The following is an 18,502-nucleotide window of genomic DNA, read 5'->3' on the forward strand; positions in this document are numbered from 1 at the left end:
TAAAACTTTTCTCCAACAGTACTGCTTTTTCCTTTTACTTACTATTACTGCTTTACAGTACTTATGGTGACCTTCAAAAGAGACCAGAGAGAAGCACAGCTGAGTGCTTTTCCATGTCCAGCTAAATTGGCGTGAAGTTACCTGAAGCTAGACAGATTCAATTTTCTGAAATCTCCCCCAGCATGGAACCTCTGGGCCTGGACAGGAGAGCTGTAATACTAAAAACAGACTGCATTTCAATATTACATCACTCCTGAGCTAATGTTGATGCACTGTATATGTGTATGTGTTTCTTCCATCCTGAGGAGGTCCAGGAGACTGCAGTGCAGTCGTTTGGTGCTTGTTCAGGTCATGACTGATTGCTGCTCCCACTCTGTGATGCAAGTCCCTTTAAAAAACTTTCGGAAACCTTGCACTCCAATAAAAAGTGACACAGGCTGATCATTAGCCATGACCCAATTGAGCCCTTTGGAATGGTTTTACTGTAAGTCATAGTAAAGACATTACCATAGTGATTACATCAATTCATTTTGTAGTGGAATAAAGTCAGCGTGTTGATTTTAATGACTTCCTCGAAGCAATTTTTCACAGATCCACGATAATGATGAGGATGTGAAATTTTGTGCATCCTCTGCTATGAATATCTGGTTCAGGCCACAACAAGCAGCTCAAAGCTGTGACAATAGAGATTTTAGTTCGTTTACAACAGACACACAACAGTGAGGTGAAATGCATCACACACTGTCTTTTGTAGGTCGTTGCAGTTCTTATTTGCACTTCCTTTGTGCTATGTTAAATCAGGCTTCTACGGTGGATTTTCATCCCTGCTTTTTCACCAAGGAGTCGTATTAAAGATGAAGAGTCTTTGCCTATTTCCCCAGATGGAAACACTCAGAGCCAGCAATGTAAAAGTACAATAAAAACAGGATATTGACCGTGAAGGAGCGTCTTCTTAGCCCCAAAGAAATCACTACAAGATTTATGGACACAATCAGCTTAGATGAGACAGCAAAAAAATCAGTGTGTAGATGTGTGTTTCTGAGTCATGTGACCATGAATGTATGCAGTAACTTCATCAATGTTTGATTGAAATGCCTAATTAATTTAATTAATAAATTAATACAAAAAATTAGCAATTAATAGATAGTTTTCATAGTCAGCAATTGATAAAGTTATTATCTTGGAGGAAGCAGAAACCAAAGCTTACAAATACAGTATTATAATTAGAAAGTTGCCAGTTTGAATCCTGGAGAAAAAAATAAATAAATCAATAGATTGGAGTGAGTTAGTAACATTTTCCCCTCTGACAGCTGTCTAGATACCCCATGCAAAGCATTTGATCCCTGAACCCTCCAATGGAGCTGCTCAGTGTCAGCAGTGGAAGACTGGGGTTGTGGTGGGCAGCTCCAAGTTATGGATCCGTCCAACTGAATGTGAAGTTAAGTGATGCTGAAGGAGAAGCATACTTTATGTGCTCAGCTAACATAAAGGTTAGAAAGCATGACGTCATGAGATGTCACAGAGGAAACAGCAGGCGGGTCTGCTCTAATGAGAAAGGCTAACTCTTCCTTAGGGCAATGAACTATTACCTCTACTCTTCAAATACTCCCCCTGACATGCTCCATTCCTTTTCTCTAACCACTTACACCGCTTCGTATCCGTTCAGTTAATGAAGCCTCTTTTCCTACCTCTCGCTTTCATCTGGCATTTACACATGGTCAGCTGATCCTTCACTGCCCGTCCATTTCTGTGAGTGTTACAGCTACTCCCACTCCAAACTAATTCAATTGCAGCACACTGTCTGATGCTTCATGAACACTGAGTGCTGGAGGCCTCTAAAGAGGAGAATGTTCCACATTTATTCAAATAGAAAGAGGCAGAGTCGTCTTATTTTGATGCAACAAGGAAAGAAGAGTTCAATTACAGGCTCGGCGGTTAAACTGATACCAAAGTGCAGAGCTGTCTCATAAAACACATTGTTACATTACATGCAGATTGTTTACTTTCACCACACATTCACAACAGATCAGTAACAGATCAGGTTGGACGTACTGAAATTGATTCATACAGCAGCACTGCGATTACAAACGAGTTTTAATGTCCCAAATGCCATTTTAGCCGTGGGACTTTCCATCCTGCCATAAAGTCTGAGGATGAAATGCTGAATAATGTCCAATCTGGGGGATAAAAAATGGACATGCAGAAATGTCAGCCTCTCCATCAACCTTCAGAAATCCATTTTTAATGTGATGCAGTGTTCATCAAAGTGATGCACAAATCAGCAATTTGAGTGAAGCTCAGTTTTCCTCTGATCTCAAGAGTCAAACTAATTACACCCTTTGCTATAATCCACAGTTTGAGTTCTTCAGCACCATGATGCTTCTGTGAGGCTGTGCCAAGAGACAGCAAAATCGATGTTCCATTATCAAAATTGATAATTTTGAATGACAAAATGTGTTTCAATCAGTCAGGTGATAACCAAGTGTTTGACATGATAAAGAATTCTAGCAATACTTTATACTTGCAGAGTTTGCAGAAAGGGAATGAAACTGATGGTTTCAAACCTCAAGTATTGTGTCAAAAATGTTTATACAATTTATCCAAACTACCACTAATTGTTGACATCTCTGACTTTAAGTGGTGGAAGAAGCCACATTGCAAAGTTTTCACAATCCCACTGTCAAAAAACTGTCATATCCTGGAATGACCATGTGGTCCTACACTAGCCTCTTCCTCCCACACAACAGCTTGGATTCATTCAGTATGATTAGATACTGCAGGCCTGTGGTCTAGTAAACAAGATTAGTTCACCTTGTTGTCATTTTATCTCATCAGACCACAGCAGATCCAAGTCAATATCCTGAAATTGCTCAGCAGAGGGGAGGATGCAGGAGGGGAAAGAGGCCTTTGAGGATTCGCGCTGGTCCCTTGGCCTTTTTAAAATTGTGCTTGCCTGGAGTTGATAATGTTGTGGGAATACCAGGCAGATTTGTAGCTGTGCATTAGTCAGTTAGTTTGCCTCTGAGATTATGTCTTACAATGTTTGGACAGGCTAAATGAAGGCCAATAGGAAACATCTTGGCAGTGTATTATTAGATGGGAGGGGTTTGTTGCTGGGTTGCCAGATCAGAGACAGTGGAAATTAAGCACTAAGCTAATTCTGTATCACACAGCAAATTCATTTCAGAGCTAAAAATGCACTTACAGTCACTAAGTTGACAACCAATCTCACCACATATTACTATATTATGCTACATGTTGCATCAGTGTTTGTCCTGTGTTTTTTCTAGCCGTCATCACACAAAGCTCACAATCACAACCTATCAGCTGTTGTAAAGCTACTATATTACTAACCAATTATACACACGAGTGCACATCTTTTGAAGTTGAGAAGTTCAACAGAGAATCAAACATACTTTACAAGCTACTCCGCTTTATTATTAGTGTAAAATGACACATTGTTTATCAGTGACAGAGCAAGTGAACAACATAGCTCTTCAACATGACTTTAACAAAGAAAAAAGAAAACTACTACTTTTATTACGTTGTACCTTTTATTCAGCTATAGTGCACTGAATCATTGTGGATCTTCAAAGCCACTTTAACTTTATGGCTGATTAATTGGATTAGCTCATGGAAAAGCTGCGGCCCAAGTATAAATATTTGGCAGACTGATTCCTGGGTGGTGAGCGCTGGATACACAAGACAGTATAGACTAAAAGGAACTCAATGTAAGAGCCAAGAACTAAAATACACAGATGACAGGCTATACCCATATCACCATGGTGCAGTAAAGACAATGTTATGTTTTACTTTAAGTTTCCACATTTAGCTTTTATTACTACCCATAATAACATGTCAGTGCACTGTCTTGCTTGAATATATGTAATATGTAAAGATACATGAGGACAGTATAAGAGTTGATAGAACTGTTTCCTTACTGTGGTGATTTGAGAGACTCTGATTGTGTCTCGATATTTGGCTTGTTTGAACTGATGGAATAATGTTTTTTATGCAAATCATATATTTGTTGCTGCTTTGAACATGCCTCTCATAACATAGCATCATATTCATGATGTTACATAGCTAGTTAGCATGGCTAATGAGGTAGCGGCATACAAAAATAAAGGGGAAGTCAAGACTTGAAAAATATATCTGTATGTCAGGAGAGACACTGAAATGTAATACAGTATCTCTCAACAGGGAGCAAAGCCAAAGTGCAGGCGTAGTCATATAACATGCATCAGATATAATACACTGGAGTCTGATGTTTATCTTTGATTAAATGACATACAATTTCAAAATGACTAATAACAGAGAACTTAACCAACCACAGTCTTACATAATGAAAAGACGGACAAGTTAAATAGTCAAAACTATTCATCACAGTACGATGAATGCCATGCTATCCCTTCCGAAAGTGGATCTATATATGTAGTGTTTTCAGTGATAATGATGAGAATATATGGGTTGCCAATTCTAATGATTGGCCTCTGATGTCAGGAAGATGTCTTATTCGGGCTTCTCAAAGGCCAGCAGTCGCTGTGAGCAAAGTGGGTCGTGTAACCAGTAATGGATGCACTTGTTTCCAGGGCAACAACCACAAGGGAATATTCGAATGAAGGCAGACTTACAGATATACAGTACGTTGGAGGATTTGGTCACACGCTATAAATCACTGTGCTTTCAATGCTATTCTCCCCACACAACTTAAGCCCAGTTTAAGCTGTGCGATTTTGGCCTGTCCCAGATGAAAGATAGTAATTGTGACAGAAACGTGGCGATATCTTTGGTCAAGGCTCCAAAACGGTGGTCCTACGTTGCACTGTGTGAGAGGTGATATGACAACCAAGGACAGCCTGGGAAAAAATTCTGACAGTCAGAAATTTAGGGTTACAATGTCACAGTGTGAATGCTGTTACAGCCTACATCAGGAATGAAACATGAAATGATGCACTGTGTAAACAAACAGCAGACGTTTAGTATGTTAACACAAGCCCCGAGACATTGCTCATCTTAAAACATTGCAATGGTCATCACAAGTGTTCATTTTACATGTAGTGTGTCTGTGGAAAAAGATCACATCAGTAGTCACCACAGCTCAACTCTACTTACCTGAAGCTCTCTTTGCTAAATTGGCATCCGAAGTTGGCCTCTTTTCCCTATCCAGGTCCATATTCTCCTCCTCCGCCTCTTTTGATTTTTTTCCCAAAGGGCGCGATTCTTACTGGGCTTCGTTGTTTATGATTGTTTATCCCTGTAATGTCAGATGCTGGTGATGTTATTGACTTGCATTGTATAGCCTACGATTCAGTAGATGTTACCAACTGTGATGTTAATGCAGTGATTCTCCCTTTACTTCAAAATGCAACTTTCATTTACAATTTCATTACAATTGATACAAATGGCTGTTTTTTTTTTACTTTTACCAGTAAAAACAGAAATATGAGACTCATTACAAGACTAAAAACAATATTTTTTGCACTACGCTTCCCCTGTTGCAGACTGGATGTGCCTTTCTCAAGCTTAATGACCTGTTTTAAGATTTAGTAGCCAGTTTTGCCTACTTGGATTCATGTCTGTTCATGTCTTCGCTTTTGTTTGCAATCAATATGATGAAGGACATAGTATTCTTTAAGTGTTTGTGTTATCTTGATCTCATTAAAGTGGTCAGACCTGTTTCTTTGGATTAAATGTCAAAGAAATAAACAGAGCCCATTTCTTCATCTATCATTTTCTTATCACACACCATTTCACACTTGGCTAAGGCTTTTGACAATTGCTGTTGTGTTTGACTCATAAAACAGATGATACAGGAATTACATTCTTATAGTATTGCATTTGCTATGAAGTGGCAGTGAATGAAAGCAAATATACGGTACAATCTGCAGGAAGTTGAGCATCTCCTGGTGTTTCCAGCTACCATCATTTTTTTTCTCTAAATCTTTCTCTGTGTTGTTTTCTCTTCCAGAGCGCCCATCTGGCAATGATAGACACTTTGATGATGGCGTACACAGTGGAGACTGTGAGTGTGGAGAAGGTGATGGCCTGCATTTGTCAATATTCATCCTCTAACCCTGATGTGGAAACACCGTATGACACAGAAGATGCAGTGACCACCTGGATCAACAAGGTGGGTAATGGTGAACGACAAAGATGATGTGGATTTTTACAAGAAGGGCGGCTGTAGTCCTGTCTCAACTTCCACCAGCCTGCGAACCTGTTATGAACCTTTGTTTCCTGAAGCTAAAACATGTGTTATATCAGGTGTTGTGTCCATACTCTAAGGTAAATGGAAATCTGTTAGGATGTAAAATTTGATCACCTTAGAAAATGACTGTTAGCAATTAACAATCATACCTCCCACGAGGTTCTGATTATATGCATATGAGAGCAGTGATAAAAGCTATTGTTGGATCCTGCATCCTAAACCTGCATGTGTGCATTTCTATACATATATTATATATATATATATTACAAGAATCAGTATTACAACAGAAGTGTGTGAGAATGGGAGTTACAGTACTTGCCATTTGAGTTGTAACATATTATAAATTTGAAGTAAACCAGCTTGTTTCAGTGTCTGTCAAAGAAGAATGCTGGTGCACATTCTGTGCACAAGACAATTTGAGTTCTGAACTCAAGTTCACAAAATATTTCAGTGAAAAACACTGACCTAAATACCATCAAATATGCTACACACACACACACACACACACACAACACGTCTCCATGCCCTGAGGTTATACCATATCACGTGCACAGGTGAACTGAGAAAACATCCTTCTGGGTGTAGTGATGGTGGAATACCTTGTTGTTGTTACTAGGATTGACACGTGTTTTCTACACATGTATAGCATGTGCATAACTCACTGCATGTGTACGAAAATCGAAACATGACGATATGACAATGTCACATGAAATCTGTCTACTTTTCCTTTTGAAGATGATGTACTTAAACATTATCCACACTCTGCAACCAGTAGAGTATCAAATGTAAGAGCTGGTTGGTCTCTTTAGCTGTATATAATGACACAAAGCTCCTTGTAGTACCTGGCCCTCCCCTCTGACACCCTGCATGATTCAGCTTACAAGGGCTTTTAAAGGCTCGTACTGATAATATTATTTAGCTTTTATATAGTGATAGTTCAGTCAGCAATAATTGACAAGTGTCTATGGACCAATAAAATTAAAAGTATCTATAGAAACTTGATTGTCATCAGAACACCACTATGCAACACAGAAGCAGTTAAGCAGTGAATTTAGCCATATTTTGACAAAATGGAAAAACTTTGTTACCTTTCAAGTCTACAGGAGAAAAATTGTGTTTGGGTGGAGTATCACTTTAATGTTCAGTACACATTCTTATATTTGCAAATTTTCATGTTCTATGTTTAATCTTTTTAGCAGCTACAATGAATCAAATGCATACTTCTTTAAAGCATTTTATTAAATGTATTACTACAGTACATATAATGTGTAGCACAAAATCAGCTCTTTTGAATTATAAGGTATAAGGTCCTGTCTAAATGGCCTGCATGTGCAGATGGGTCTGACTCCTCCATACAGTGCTACAGGGCCCAGTCTGTTTACATTCTTCTGGTAGGAACGCTGGGCTACTGCCAGCTCTGGGCTTCACACACACACACTTGTGCACACACACACACACACACACACACACACACACACACACACACGCACACACACACACAAAGTAGCTAACAGGGGGTGTGGTCATGGAGTCCTACTGGTCTGACATATGGCTCTCTGTTGGAGTCCCTATCCGTTCCAGAGGACCAAAAATCACCAGCTTAACAACTGATTCCTGCTTTAACTTGATCCATATGAAGTTTAAGAGATATACTGCAAGTTGTCCAAAGTTCAGGATTGAGTGAGATTAAATTTGATTCTGTTCAATTCAACTCCACTTAACTTCATTCTGATTAAATTCAAATATCTGTTGATTCAGAAAATCCCAAAAGTCTTACAATGTACGCTTTTAAACATAGACTTCTGTTATGGTCTTTTATGGAACTGTAACAAAACCACAAAAAAAAAGTTTTATTCTTTGAATAATAATGGTAAAGTAATTTAAAAAAAAAAAAAAGAAAAAGAAAGAAAAATAAAGGCCAGTTGTGGTCATAATAGTGCAGTTATAAATGTGTATTTTACAACCAAATTAAATCAAATGAATTGATTCAATATTATCTGCTTGCTACTGTTCCATCGTTATTATTGTAGGAACAAAAATTTCAATATTTAACACAATTAACTATGGAGCCTCACTTTAAGTATCAAAACAAATTTAGTTTTTAATTTGAGCAATATGAGTGGAAGTATTAGTCATAGTCTGCCTGTTATATTGAATTTTATTCAATGATGCTGCTGCTGCTGGCTTGGTGATGATGAATCTTGTTTGCCCTCCCTCTCCCAGGTAAATGAATATCTGAAGGACATTGTGGCTCAGGAGCAGAGGAAGAAGGAGACGCAGAGTGCTGAGCCTGCTGGGAGTCCTCGGGTGAGTGTGTTTCTTTTCCTTTCCTCTCCCAGCTTTGATACTCCACTTACTACACATTAACATGTAGACATCAATAGGTTGATGGACACTTTCAAACAAGCTAAGTGAAATCCTTGGCTACACTTAATGGATTTACAACAGCGTTCTCTTTTTGACTGACAGCTATTTGTCCCAGACCTCTGTGTCACTTTGATATCTGGGACCAGTGGCCTTGACAGAACTTAAGCTGTTAAACCCCAGCTAGCATCGAAGAAAATCTCACTTACATAAAGAATGTCTGAGCTTTAGCTGAAGCTCAGTCTGTAGCCAGGCTACATCTTTAACATCAAAATGAGCTTCACTTTATTTGTACTTTAACCAGCAGATCAGTGCTCTCCAGGATAATTGTGCCAGTAGTCATTTCATGCAGGATCACACATGTTCAGGGTCCCGCCCGCAGTCCATATCTCTTATATAACTGACTCAGCAGTAACTTCTAATGCCATGGGACGGGCTAGTGTGGCCTGTTTATGTGTGTGTGTGTGTGTGTGTGTTTATACATGTATGCAATTTGTATTTGAGTGACTAGAGTAATCTGTGTTTGGATTCTGTAGTTTGACACTGCATTTGCAATAAATCATACACCAATCCACTGAATAATTCATTCATTCACTGGAAATAAATCAATTTAAAATGCCCCATAATACAATATCAAATGAATGTATAGACATTTTTTAATTTCACAATCATGTTTGTGTGTGCGTGTGTGTCTGTGCACATGTGCATACATGCATTAAGGCTGTACAATGCTTACAGAAAATGGGATGTGTGATATAGTATGTTTTGAACATTTCAGTGGTGATATGAGATAAAATAGTTCCTGTGTCTCAGGTTTGGTGTGTTGCAACCATAGCCCTGCTTATTTTCAGCATTAAAATAACAATATATACATATATATACAACATATTTTCAATATGCAATTGATAATATCTCATTCTGACAACATAAAAATTACAAATACAAATTGTTTTTATCAAGTAGCATTTTAGCCTTTTAAGCTAAGTCAAACAATTTTCCAATGACTGGATGGCTTTTACTGTGAAACAGCTGCACAAAAAAATGGTGAATGATGCCACACCCATATTTATCCTTCATGCTTCCGCCTCTCACCTCCACATCATTCATTATGCACCATCACCAATTTTTTCAGGAATTGAGAAAAGTGACCTTTCTGTGGTTTCTGGACGATGCACAGGGCTTTAACAAGTTGTATTTACCCCTGAAAGTCATGAACACCCTCAACACATGTTAGATAACCATTAGAATTTTCAGGTCACATTCATCAGCTGCAGTTTGCTCGTCTCTCTATTGTGTTTGCCTCATTAATTCTCCCTTCTACAAAGTAACGCTGCCTTGCCTTTGACGTCTACTCGACCCCTTCACACTCAACTTTACATCTTCCTTTCCTCAGACCTGTCCTCACCCCTGCTCCTGGGTCACACATCCTGTCCTAGCTTCCTCTCTGTCACAGGTTATGTCAGGAAGCACACTATGACACTACACTGTCAGTGATGCGGTTAGAAGGTTTACCTAAGGGAAAATATTGCTACCCTGTCACATGTGTTTTGCAGGGAGTTGAAATAGAGCACTGCAGTTTGTGTGTGCGTGTGTGCGTGCATGCATGCGTGCGTGCGTGCGTGAGTGAGTGACTGTGTGTGTTTCCCATCCCTGTCCCAGGGCTGTGCAGACTTCCACAGTGTTTGATGCTGATCTGACCAGTCAGTGTGCAGACGCAGCACTGCATGCCTCAGCTGTCCCACAGACACGCAGGAAGATGCACACACTTTTAACTGGTGAAGTTGGATCTAAAATAAGTGACATCATATCATCATTTAATGCTTGATAAACAAAACTGAAGTTACAACAGACACTTTTGTACAATGTAGTTGCCCAAACTCTGGCCAAGTGTCTCACATGTACAGCCATGCCTGCTCATGATGCGAGTGTTAAAACACCCGCTTGTTTGGCCCCCAGGCTGGACAGTTGTCCCTTCAGTTATCAGGTCTCGTGGATTGGGTTGTGTGTGTGTGTGTGTGTGTGTGTGTGTATGTATGTGTGTGTTTGTATGTGTGTCTGTGTGTTTTGACTGTGTTTGTGTCTTGTAGCTTAGCTTGTGGCTGATATTGTCCCAGTCTGAACTGGGGTGAAAGTCACAGTCATTGAATGATGCAGTGCTACGCCTTAAGTTGAATTAAAGTGCACTTGTATCAGTCAGTGTTTGTGTCTCCAGCTGCAGAGATAATAAGATTCTGTATCCTGCTATTGTTATTATGGCTGCCAAAGAAAACAACAATGTGTAAAATGTGGTGTTGAAAAGGTGATTTTTTTTTTCCAAAACTAAAAACTAATCGGGAACCATAGCCTGACAAAGTATTGAATTGTGTGGGACCATTTTAAAACAATTCTGCATGTTGTTTATATAAAGTTTGTGAACTTTCATTTGTGTCTGACTTTAAGCCCTCTCTGCGTCAGACACAAGACATTGTGTAATATACCACTCACTGTGTTGGCAGGCGAAGTACAGTCAGCTTTTTGGCCATTTGAATTCAAGTTTGCTTCCATCGCAGCATCATTTGTCTTCTCCTTTTCAGTGTTTTAGTTTGTATATTTTTTTCGGCAGCTGAGGTATAAGTGCCACATATCTTAATGTAGATGTGTATATCATTAAGAAATGGAAATTATGACCATAATCACTACTGGGTGTTGAGGAGGAACAAGGTGAGGAATTTTCGTAATTTTCATAATTTGTGAAGGATGACATTTTTACGTTGTGGAGAAAAACAGAGGGAAACAAAGTATGTAAACTATACTAATACGCAAAAAGTAGTGCATTACTGTTTTTTTGCTGATGCCCAGCAGCTCCATCTATCCTCGCTCTCTACCCCCCCCCCCCCCCCCATCACTCCCCACCTCCCCAGACCTCCCCCTCTTCTGTCTTTGCAGTATGACTGCAGTGTGAGTCACACAGGCAGCCTCTGTCTTAGTCAGACACGTACCTCCTAGGACAACACTGTAGAGCTCACCAGGGCAACAGTGTTTTTATTTTAACCTACTGTGCTGCACCCATGGGAGTGGGTGGGTGGAGGGTAAGGGGGGGCCGCAAAGGCAACGTCAGGACAGAGAAGAGAGGACTAATCCTTTTAAGTTGCAAAAGCTGAGCTGCAGCTGAACCGGACATGTCTGGCTTCAGAGGATGAACTTTGATGGGAAGAGGGAGAGTCACAGGCTGATTGAAGTGGAGTCGGGTGGGGTGCATGTGTGTGTAAATACACAAGTATAACATGTGGGTCTGTGTGTGTGTGTGTGTGTGTATGTGTGTGTGTGTGTGTGTGTGTGTGTGTGTGTGTGTGTGTGTGTCTGTGGGTGTGTCTTATAAGGAGATGATGGATGAGGGCCCTACTTCTCCCCAGGGGTTTGATTGGTGCTCTGTCCGAACCTGCTTAGCCCACAGTTAGATCATTACTTCAGATGCAGACAGTCTTCATCTACCCTGTCTTATTCTCAAACTGGGGCAGAGGGGTTTGGAGCCGTGTATTCAGAATTACCAAGCACTGGCATTTCAGGTTGAGCTCAAATAGGCAATACGTGGGCATTAGTAACAATTTGTGTCTTCATCACCATGCTGATATACTGTACTATTATAAACTATAAATTTCAATGACAGCCTGAGAAATGATTACCCAAAGCCTGATCCTGCTCCGTGTCATGCCACGCTCCCCTCCCGCCCAACCAAATGTTCAACTTGGCCTGGAGGTCAGCATTGACTTTGTGAGGTCTGGTATTGGGGAGTGCAGGCGCTTGGCTTGGAGAGGTGAAGTAAGGGCACAGTTTGTCTGTCTCACTCTCTGCATATAAATGCAATGTGCAATGCCACTGAATTTCAGTGCGGAGTCAGGAATCTTAATGTTAAGACGTCTGTCAGAATCGTTTCATTTTTACAGAAATCTGCCTCAATATGTTATTATGACAACATACGTGACAAAAAATAAATGCGCTAAAACACATGCAATTATGACTTTCCTGCAACACATCAAGATAAACACATTCATGCTGTGATATCAGATTCAAAGGGAGTCCATTCACTGGCAAATTGATAAAGCTGATTAACTAATATACTATAGATTAGATTACATCAGGTGTGATGGCATCAGTCTCTTGCTGGTAACTCATATTACCATTCAGACAGCTGTGACGTAAATCAAATCAGGAGAATCCAAGAGGGCTACAATCGATCTTTTCATCCTCTCGCCACTTTAGATATTTATTTTTTAGGGGTACATTACAAAGCGGCTGTGTTTTCTCACGAGTCGCTGCGTGCCTTTGAAGTTGAGGATGTGCCAGCCAATTTGAGTGATGCTTACATTTGGTTCTTTGATGCTTCTAGGTAGCGTGGGAATTAGCTATTACTGAGGCAAGCCTCTCCTCTTCTGGAGTCAGCTTACATTTTCAGTGGATGGCTGACAGTTTGGTTCCATTTATCCAGTGGGATTGTTATTTGGTTTCTACTTTAGCTGATTCTTCTCTCTTTTGAGACAATGAGATACATTTCCTGATTTTGTTGGTGCCCTACAGTGTCCCTTAATTATAATATTGGTCTCAGCTCATTTTTTAAACTATTAGAAAAAAATAAAGGAGTGTGTGCCTGTTTATTGGGCCCATTGGCTGTTAACCCTGCATGTACACACAAAAACAAACTGTCTGTCATAATCAAGAAATGCAGCACATTTATTATGACTTATACCAGACAAAAACTGTGAGTCACAATAACAGAAGGCCTCAACATGTTTGGTACTTACGCTTCTCCTGTTCTGATCCAGTTGTCTGACACTGACACAGTCTGGTTTGCACAAATCTTGCACCAGTGTAATTTCCATTCACGCTTCAAATACAGGTCACATGAAGGTCCATTTATCCAGTTTCTTGTCATGCATTTGTTTTAAATGGGATTTGAAATGTTTCATCTGCTTTACTTTTCACACTGATGAGATTTGGAAAGGGGGGGAAATGATGTTTAGATTAGCAGTGCCATTTTGCTTGAGTAAAATTGTGATTGTGAACCCCCAGTGTAGCTAATATTCGGGCTTAGGATAAATACTCAAAACTTAACACCACATTACAGTAAACACAATTTCAGGGTTATTTGTGTCATGTGGGCTGCTTTTCTTGCACCCTCAATAACACAGGTTTTCTCTCTTTGGTCTCACACCTGTCATGTCTGCCCTTGTATTACTAATCGCATTACTAACTAATCTCACTAACAGGTATTTCTTTGTTGTTGTTTGTTTTTTTTTTCATTTGCTGTGCTGCTGCAGTCTCCAACCAAGTGGTACATGAAGCTTGTGCCTGTAAGTCAACTACGCTTTCTTATCTATGTATCCATACTGGCCGCCTCTCCCGCCTCCTCCCTCTGCCTGTCTTGATTGCCATCATTTTATCACAAGTGTGCATCAGCCTGTGACTTCACTGTTACATAAACACAGCTTTTCTCTATTATCCTGTGTTTTGATTAACAAATGTTCCCTTGTGCTGTATCCATGTGATTTAATGTACAGCAAAAATAAGAAAAGACACGTCAGTAACTGTAGCTATAGAGTGTGAAGGACATTTGAAGTCAGTTGTCCTTCATTATTTTCTAGTCTCTATGAACTGCTGTTTACTATAAGGTTAGGTTTATCCAAATCCTGGGTTTATATATTAGGAATATGTTTGTTTGAACTATTCTCTAACATACTGGCTTGTACTTGCTAATAGGAAGTTTCTTCTCAGTGGAACAGGACACCCTTGGGGAATCACTGAAGAGGTCCCAAGAGATTAGCCAAAAAATGAAAGAAAAAAAAAAAGCTTAATTTTATTGGAATGTCATTTCACAGATGGGATGTCTGGGAGCATTTTGCATGAAATGATTTCATGAGTCTCTGTACCATTGCTCACTGTACGCCCTCTTGTCTCTTTTCACCGTAAACATTATATGTGTCTGTGTAGACGAATGTATGTTATACACCTACTATTACTATACATACAAAGTGACACACTGATAGAGCAGTTTTGAGTGTTTTTCATTTTGAATGCTATCTGTAAATACTTATTTATTTATTCAAAATACTCACCATGTTGAGCAGGTACTTATTTTGATCTTCATCACAACATTAGATCACACCATCTGGAAAAATTGATTGTGGAGCCCGACTCACTGCCATGGTGGATGTTGTTTACTCTCATTGGGCTCACCATTTACTACGGATGCTGTAAGGCAGCAGAACCATTCAATTACCTTCATACATGAGTAAATCTAATGACGCTTCCATGAGTTTTAAAGTGTTGCTGCTGCTTTAAAGAGACATTAAAGATAGAGCCGTTGTGATGGTTGCGCCATCATACTGTACATGACTCATTCTGCAGGCATGGGTAATGATTGAAGAAAAGAAACAATAGGAACTGTAGATGTAGGAAAGGTAATGTTGGCACTTTGGTTTACGGGTATTTATATTTATGTCCTACAGGCTCGGTACAGGAAGGAGCAGGCCTCGACCCAGCCAGTTCCCTGGATCCCCCCAGTGGACAACCTGCTGAAAGACAGCACAGACGGCTCGGCCCTGGGCGCTCTGCTGCACTTCTACTGCCCTCAGCTGCTACAACTGGATGGTAAGGAGCTGGGATGAGAAGGTGGGGAGCTTACAGTTAGAGTGGTCTGAAGGAAGAGTGTGTGTGTGTGTGTGTGTGTGTGTGTAGGTTTGAGGGGAGGCTGTCTGCAGTTCCTGCCACAAAGTGCAAGGTGACCTTTATTTATCTCCAAAAGGAGGAGAAGGAGTTCTAGTTCTAGCAAATACCAGGACCCTGAGTCCAGTGATTCTGCCTTTTTAGATACAGAATCAGGGCTTTTTTTTATTTAATTTTTGGTGTTTAAGAAGTCTGAAAATATTTTATTTTATATTACAGTTATACTGTTTGGATGTAGATTTGTGTCATTTTGTCCTCATCCTCTGAATGATTAATTCAATAGAGCAGAGATCAGTCGCCAACAAATGATACCACATAATCACATCACTTGCTGATGAAGTGTGTTGATAATGGATACAGTACATGCATACACAAGTATTCAACTAAACTGAAAACCTCACGAGAACAAAAGATCAATCAGTTGCGATTCTTCAAATCTATTAACACACAGCTCCACCCACCAGTTGATGACAGTCCACCGTCATGATTGGTCAGTCATTTACAAGCCATTATGCTTAAACACCTCAGCAGCTCTTCACTTGAAGATCCTCAACACTGCACACATCTCTGATCTTTACCATCAGTACCATCAGCACTATCCAACCACAACCCCTTTAATCATCGAATTCATACTGACGTCACACTGACCCTGACTCCTGATGGTTCCCTCTGCCCTCCCAGATGTCTGTCTGAAGGAGAACATGGCGCTGGCTGATCGGCTGTACAACCTGCAGCTCATCCAAGACTTCTGCAAAGACAACCTGAACAGCTGCTGCCACTTCAGCCTGGAAGACATGCTCTACGCCTCCTCCACCGTCAAGGTACTGCTCAAATAATGCATAACGAGTTTGGAGTTTCATTTCCACAGTGAGATATTCACTTTTACATTTGAAATCATTTGACCCTCACTCCTGTATCAAACCATTTAAATTTAGTTGGTAAGTGAGCTAAGTAAGTCTTTGAGTGACATGGTTATAGTATTTATACAGATCAGTGCCCGAATTTTAAAGATTTTTAATGAGTAAAAGTAAATTATTGTTGTTTTTTTTTAAATATGCTGAGATCATTTTGGAAATGAAATTATTTGTTAATTTTGTTTTTTTTTCTGTGTAAGAGTTTGTATTTGGAGGCACTAGCTGGTCTTGTAATTTCAGCTCAATGATAATTTGAAAGAATTTCTGTTCTTTCTAAACATAAACATGTGCAAAATGTCACCAAGCAGAAAGCTCTGACTTAACAAGCTGTATGTTTTGTGATACTGCTCCTGTTTGGTTGGTGTCCCGATCTCTCTGCAAAACAATTCTCCACTCTGAAATAGCTTTAACAGTTAGTGTGTAAAAGTCATTACAGTCTTGGAGAAATATCAGAAATGTCAGAATTCAAACTGCTGAACCGATACCATATTCAAACTGTCCCTTTTCAAGTGTTGCCAGAAAGGAGCTATGCCAGTGGTAGGTAGTAGAAACACAACCATGTGAGAAAATGTAACCCCATATGAAAGGGTTGTGAAACTAAAATCCAGATAAGTGCTATAAGTCATAATTACAGACAAATCCAAATGTCCAAATGTTAAGTTAATGATTGTTTCCATAAACTGACACAAATCCTGTATGTGTTAATTCATTCATGGATTTTTGACTAAACAAATTAGAAAACCATATGCTGTTGTATTCAGTCAGAGGGTCTAAATGAAACAGGAGAAATGAGCAGCTCTGTGGGCCAGTGTGGTGAGTCATGCTGTGGAAAAACCGTTCAGTCCAAACTGTCTACACCAACCACAAGCACAGAGAGCTTCACTCGGCCTGCTCTCTCAACATGTCTGCATGTGTTTTTTCATTCTTTCCTCACACTCTTTCCTTTCCTTGTCTTTCTTAAGTAATTTGAATTAATTTCCTTCTTTAATTTCATTTCCATTGTTTTTCCTATCTTTCCTTCCTTGTCATTCGTTCCTAATTCCCTTCTCCAATTTTCTTCTTGAACTTGCTTGCCCTTTTCTTTCTTTCTTTCTTTCTTTCTTTCTTTCTTTCTTTCTTTTGTGTTTCTTTCTGACTAATTTTCTCCTATCATACTTTGTCTCTCTATTTCTGATCTTTTTTTAATCACTCATTGTCTTTTCTCTCTCTGTCTCGCGCTGACTCACTCCATCTCTCATTTACAAGCTCATTTTATCTCGTGTTTGTTCCCACACCTCTCCTCTGACATCCATAGCCTATATATATACTGTATGTGTGTGCGGTATTGAGGGTTGTCTGCTGCTGATGTGAGATTACAGATTGCAGAGTCACCTTAGTTCAGCCACAGGTCTGGTAAAAATATCCAAAGGTGACAGCAATAAGTCAGAAAGCTTTATTGTTTTAAACTGGCAGAGGTAACACACTGCTGGATTGCTGTCTGACTCAAAACAGAAAGGGAGTGCTGACGTTATACGGCTCTACTCTTCTGTGCAGTTTTCCTTCTTCTCTTGTTCTTCTAGTTTTTCAAAACTAGGTTTATGCCAAAGAATTCATGGGAAAAGAGGTCTTAATTTAAGTATGTGTGAGATTGTTCCACCCAGTGATTCCACTTCTTTAAAGGATAGATGATAGTTTGCTTGGTCAGTTGCTGTGTGCACATGTTTGTATTTTTGTCGCTGCAGGGAACTTATCCTTTTTATAAAACAGCTCTAATGGCTACTGCAGTCCACAAAAACAGCCTCTGTCACTATTCTGCCACATAAAAAGCATAATGGCTACCGCAGTGGCAACGTGCTAGTATTTGTCTGGTGGTTTGGTGTGTAACTTTCCCTCCCTGTTTGTTTGTGCTTGTGTTCATCTCAATGTGTTTTGCCTGAGAGCTGCATAAGTGGTAAAAAAACAAACAAACAAAAAAACAAAAAAACAAGGGACTGTGTCTGGATGAGTTTGACTTTGTCTGACTGTCACCTCAGCATGTCCTCTGATGCAGGACTGTTGTTCTCAGCACAGATAGAATACAGGTCACTGAAAGGACAACATCAGCAGACTGTTCAAACTGGCTAAACATCAATTTTCAAGCTACTTTAAACATAAAAAACAGGCTTTGTGGTTGTGGCGATGCTTTTATCCTTTACACACACAAACTTAAATAAGTTAGTCAGCTGAGTTGAAGTGCTCCCAACAAACATTATGAAACCGAGACTTGAATTCCGAAGCTTAGACATGAAAAATAGAGAGGTGCAGCACCAGCGGTATTGATATATGTAGTAATATT

The 18,502-nt window shown here is 39.7% G+C and overlaps 1 protein-coding gene across 6 annotated transcripts in view; it reads left to right on the plus strand.

Annotated features, from left to right (window-relative positions):
• Window positions 1–18,502, plus strand: part of camsap2a (calmodulin regulated spectrin-associated protein family, member 2a) — a 49,729-nt gene that overhangs the window by 14,622 nt on the left and 16,605 nt on the right. For 4 of the 6 annotated variants that reach the window (XM_056378639.1, XM_056378642.1, XM_056378640.1 and 1 more), the window contains exons 3-7: window positions 5,972–6,133; window positions 8,435–8,518; window positions 13,870–13,902; window positions 15,058–15,199; window positions 15,956–16,095. In XM_056378639.1, coding sequence (XP_056234614.1) covers window positions 5,972–6,133; window positions 8,435–8,518; window positions 13,870–13,902; window positions 15,058–15,199; window positions 15,956–16,095 — 561 coding nt within the window. The remainder of the gene's footprint in view (window positions 1–5,971; window positions 6,134–8,434; window positions 8,519–13,869; window positions 13,903–15,057; window positions 15,200–15,955; window positions 16,096–18,502) is intronic. The other 2 variants (XM_056378641.1, XM_056378644.1) reach the window with 1 other exon arrangement.

The sequence above is a fragment of the Seriola aureovittata genome, chromosome 6, assembly GCF_021018895.1.
Source record: "Seriola aureovittata isolate HTS-2021-v1 ecotype China chromosome 6, ASM2101889v1, whole genome shotgun sequence".
In the NCBI taxonomy this organism is placed as follows: Eukaryota; Metazoa; Chordata; class Actinopteri; order Carangiformes; family Carangidae; genus Seriola; species Seriola aureovittata.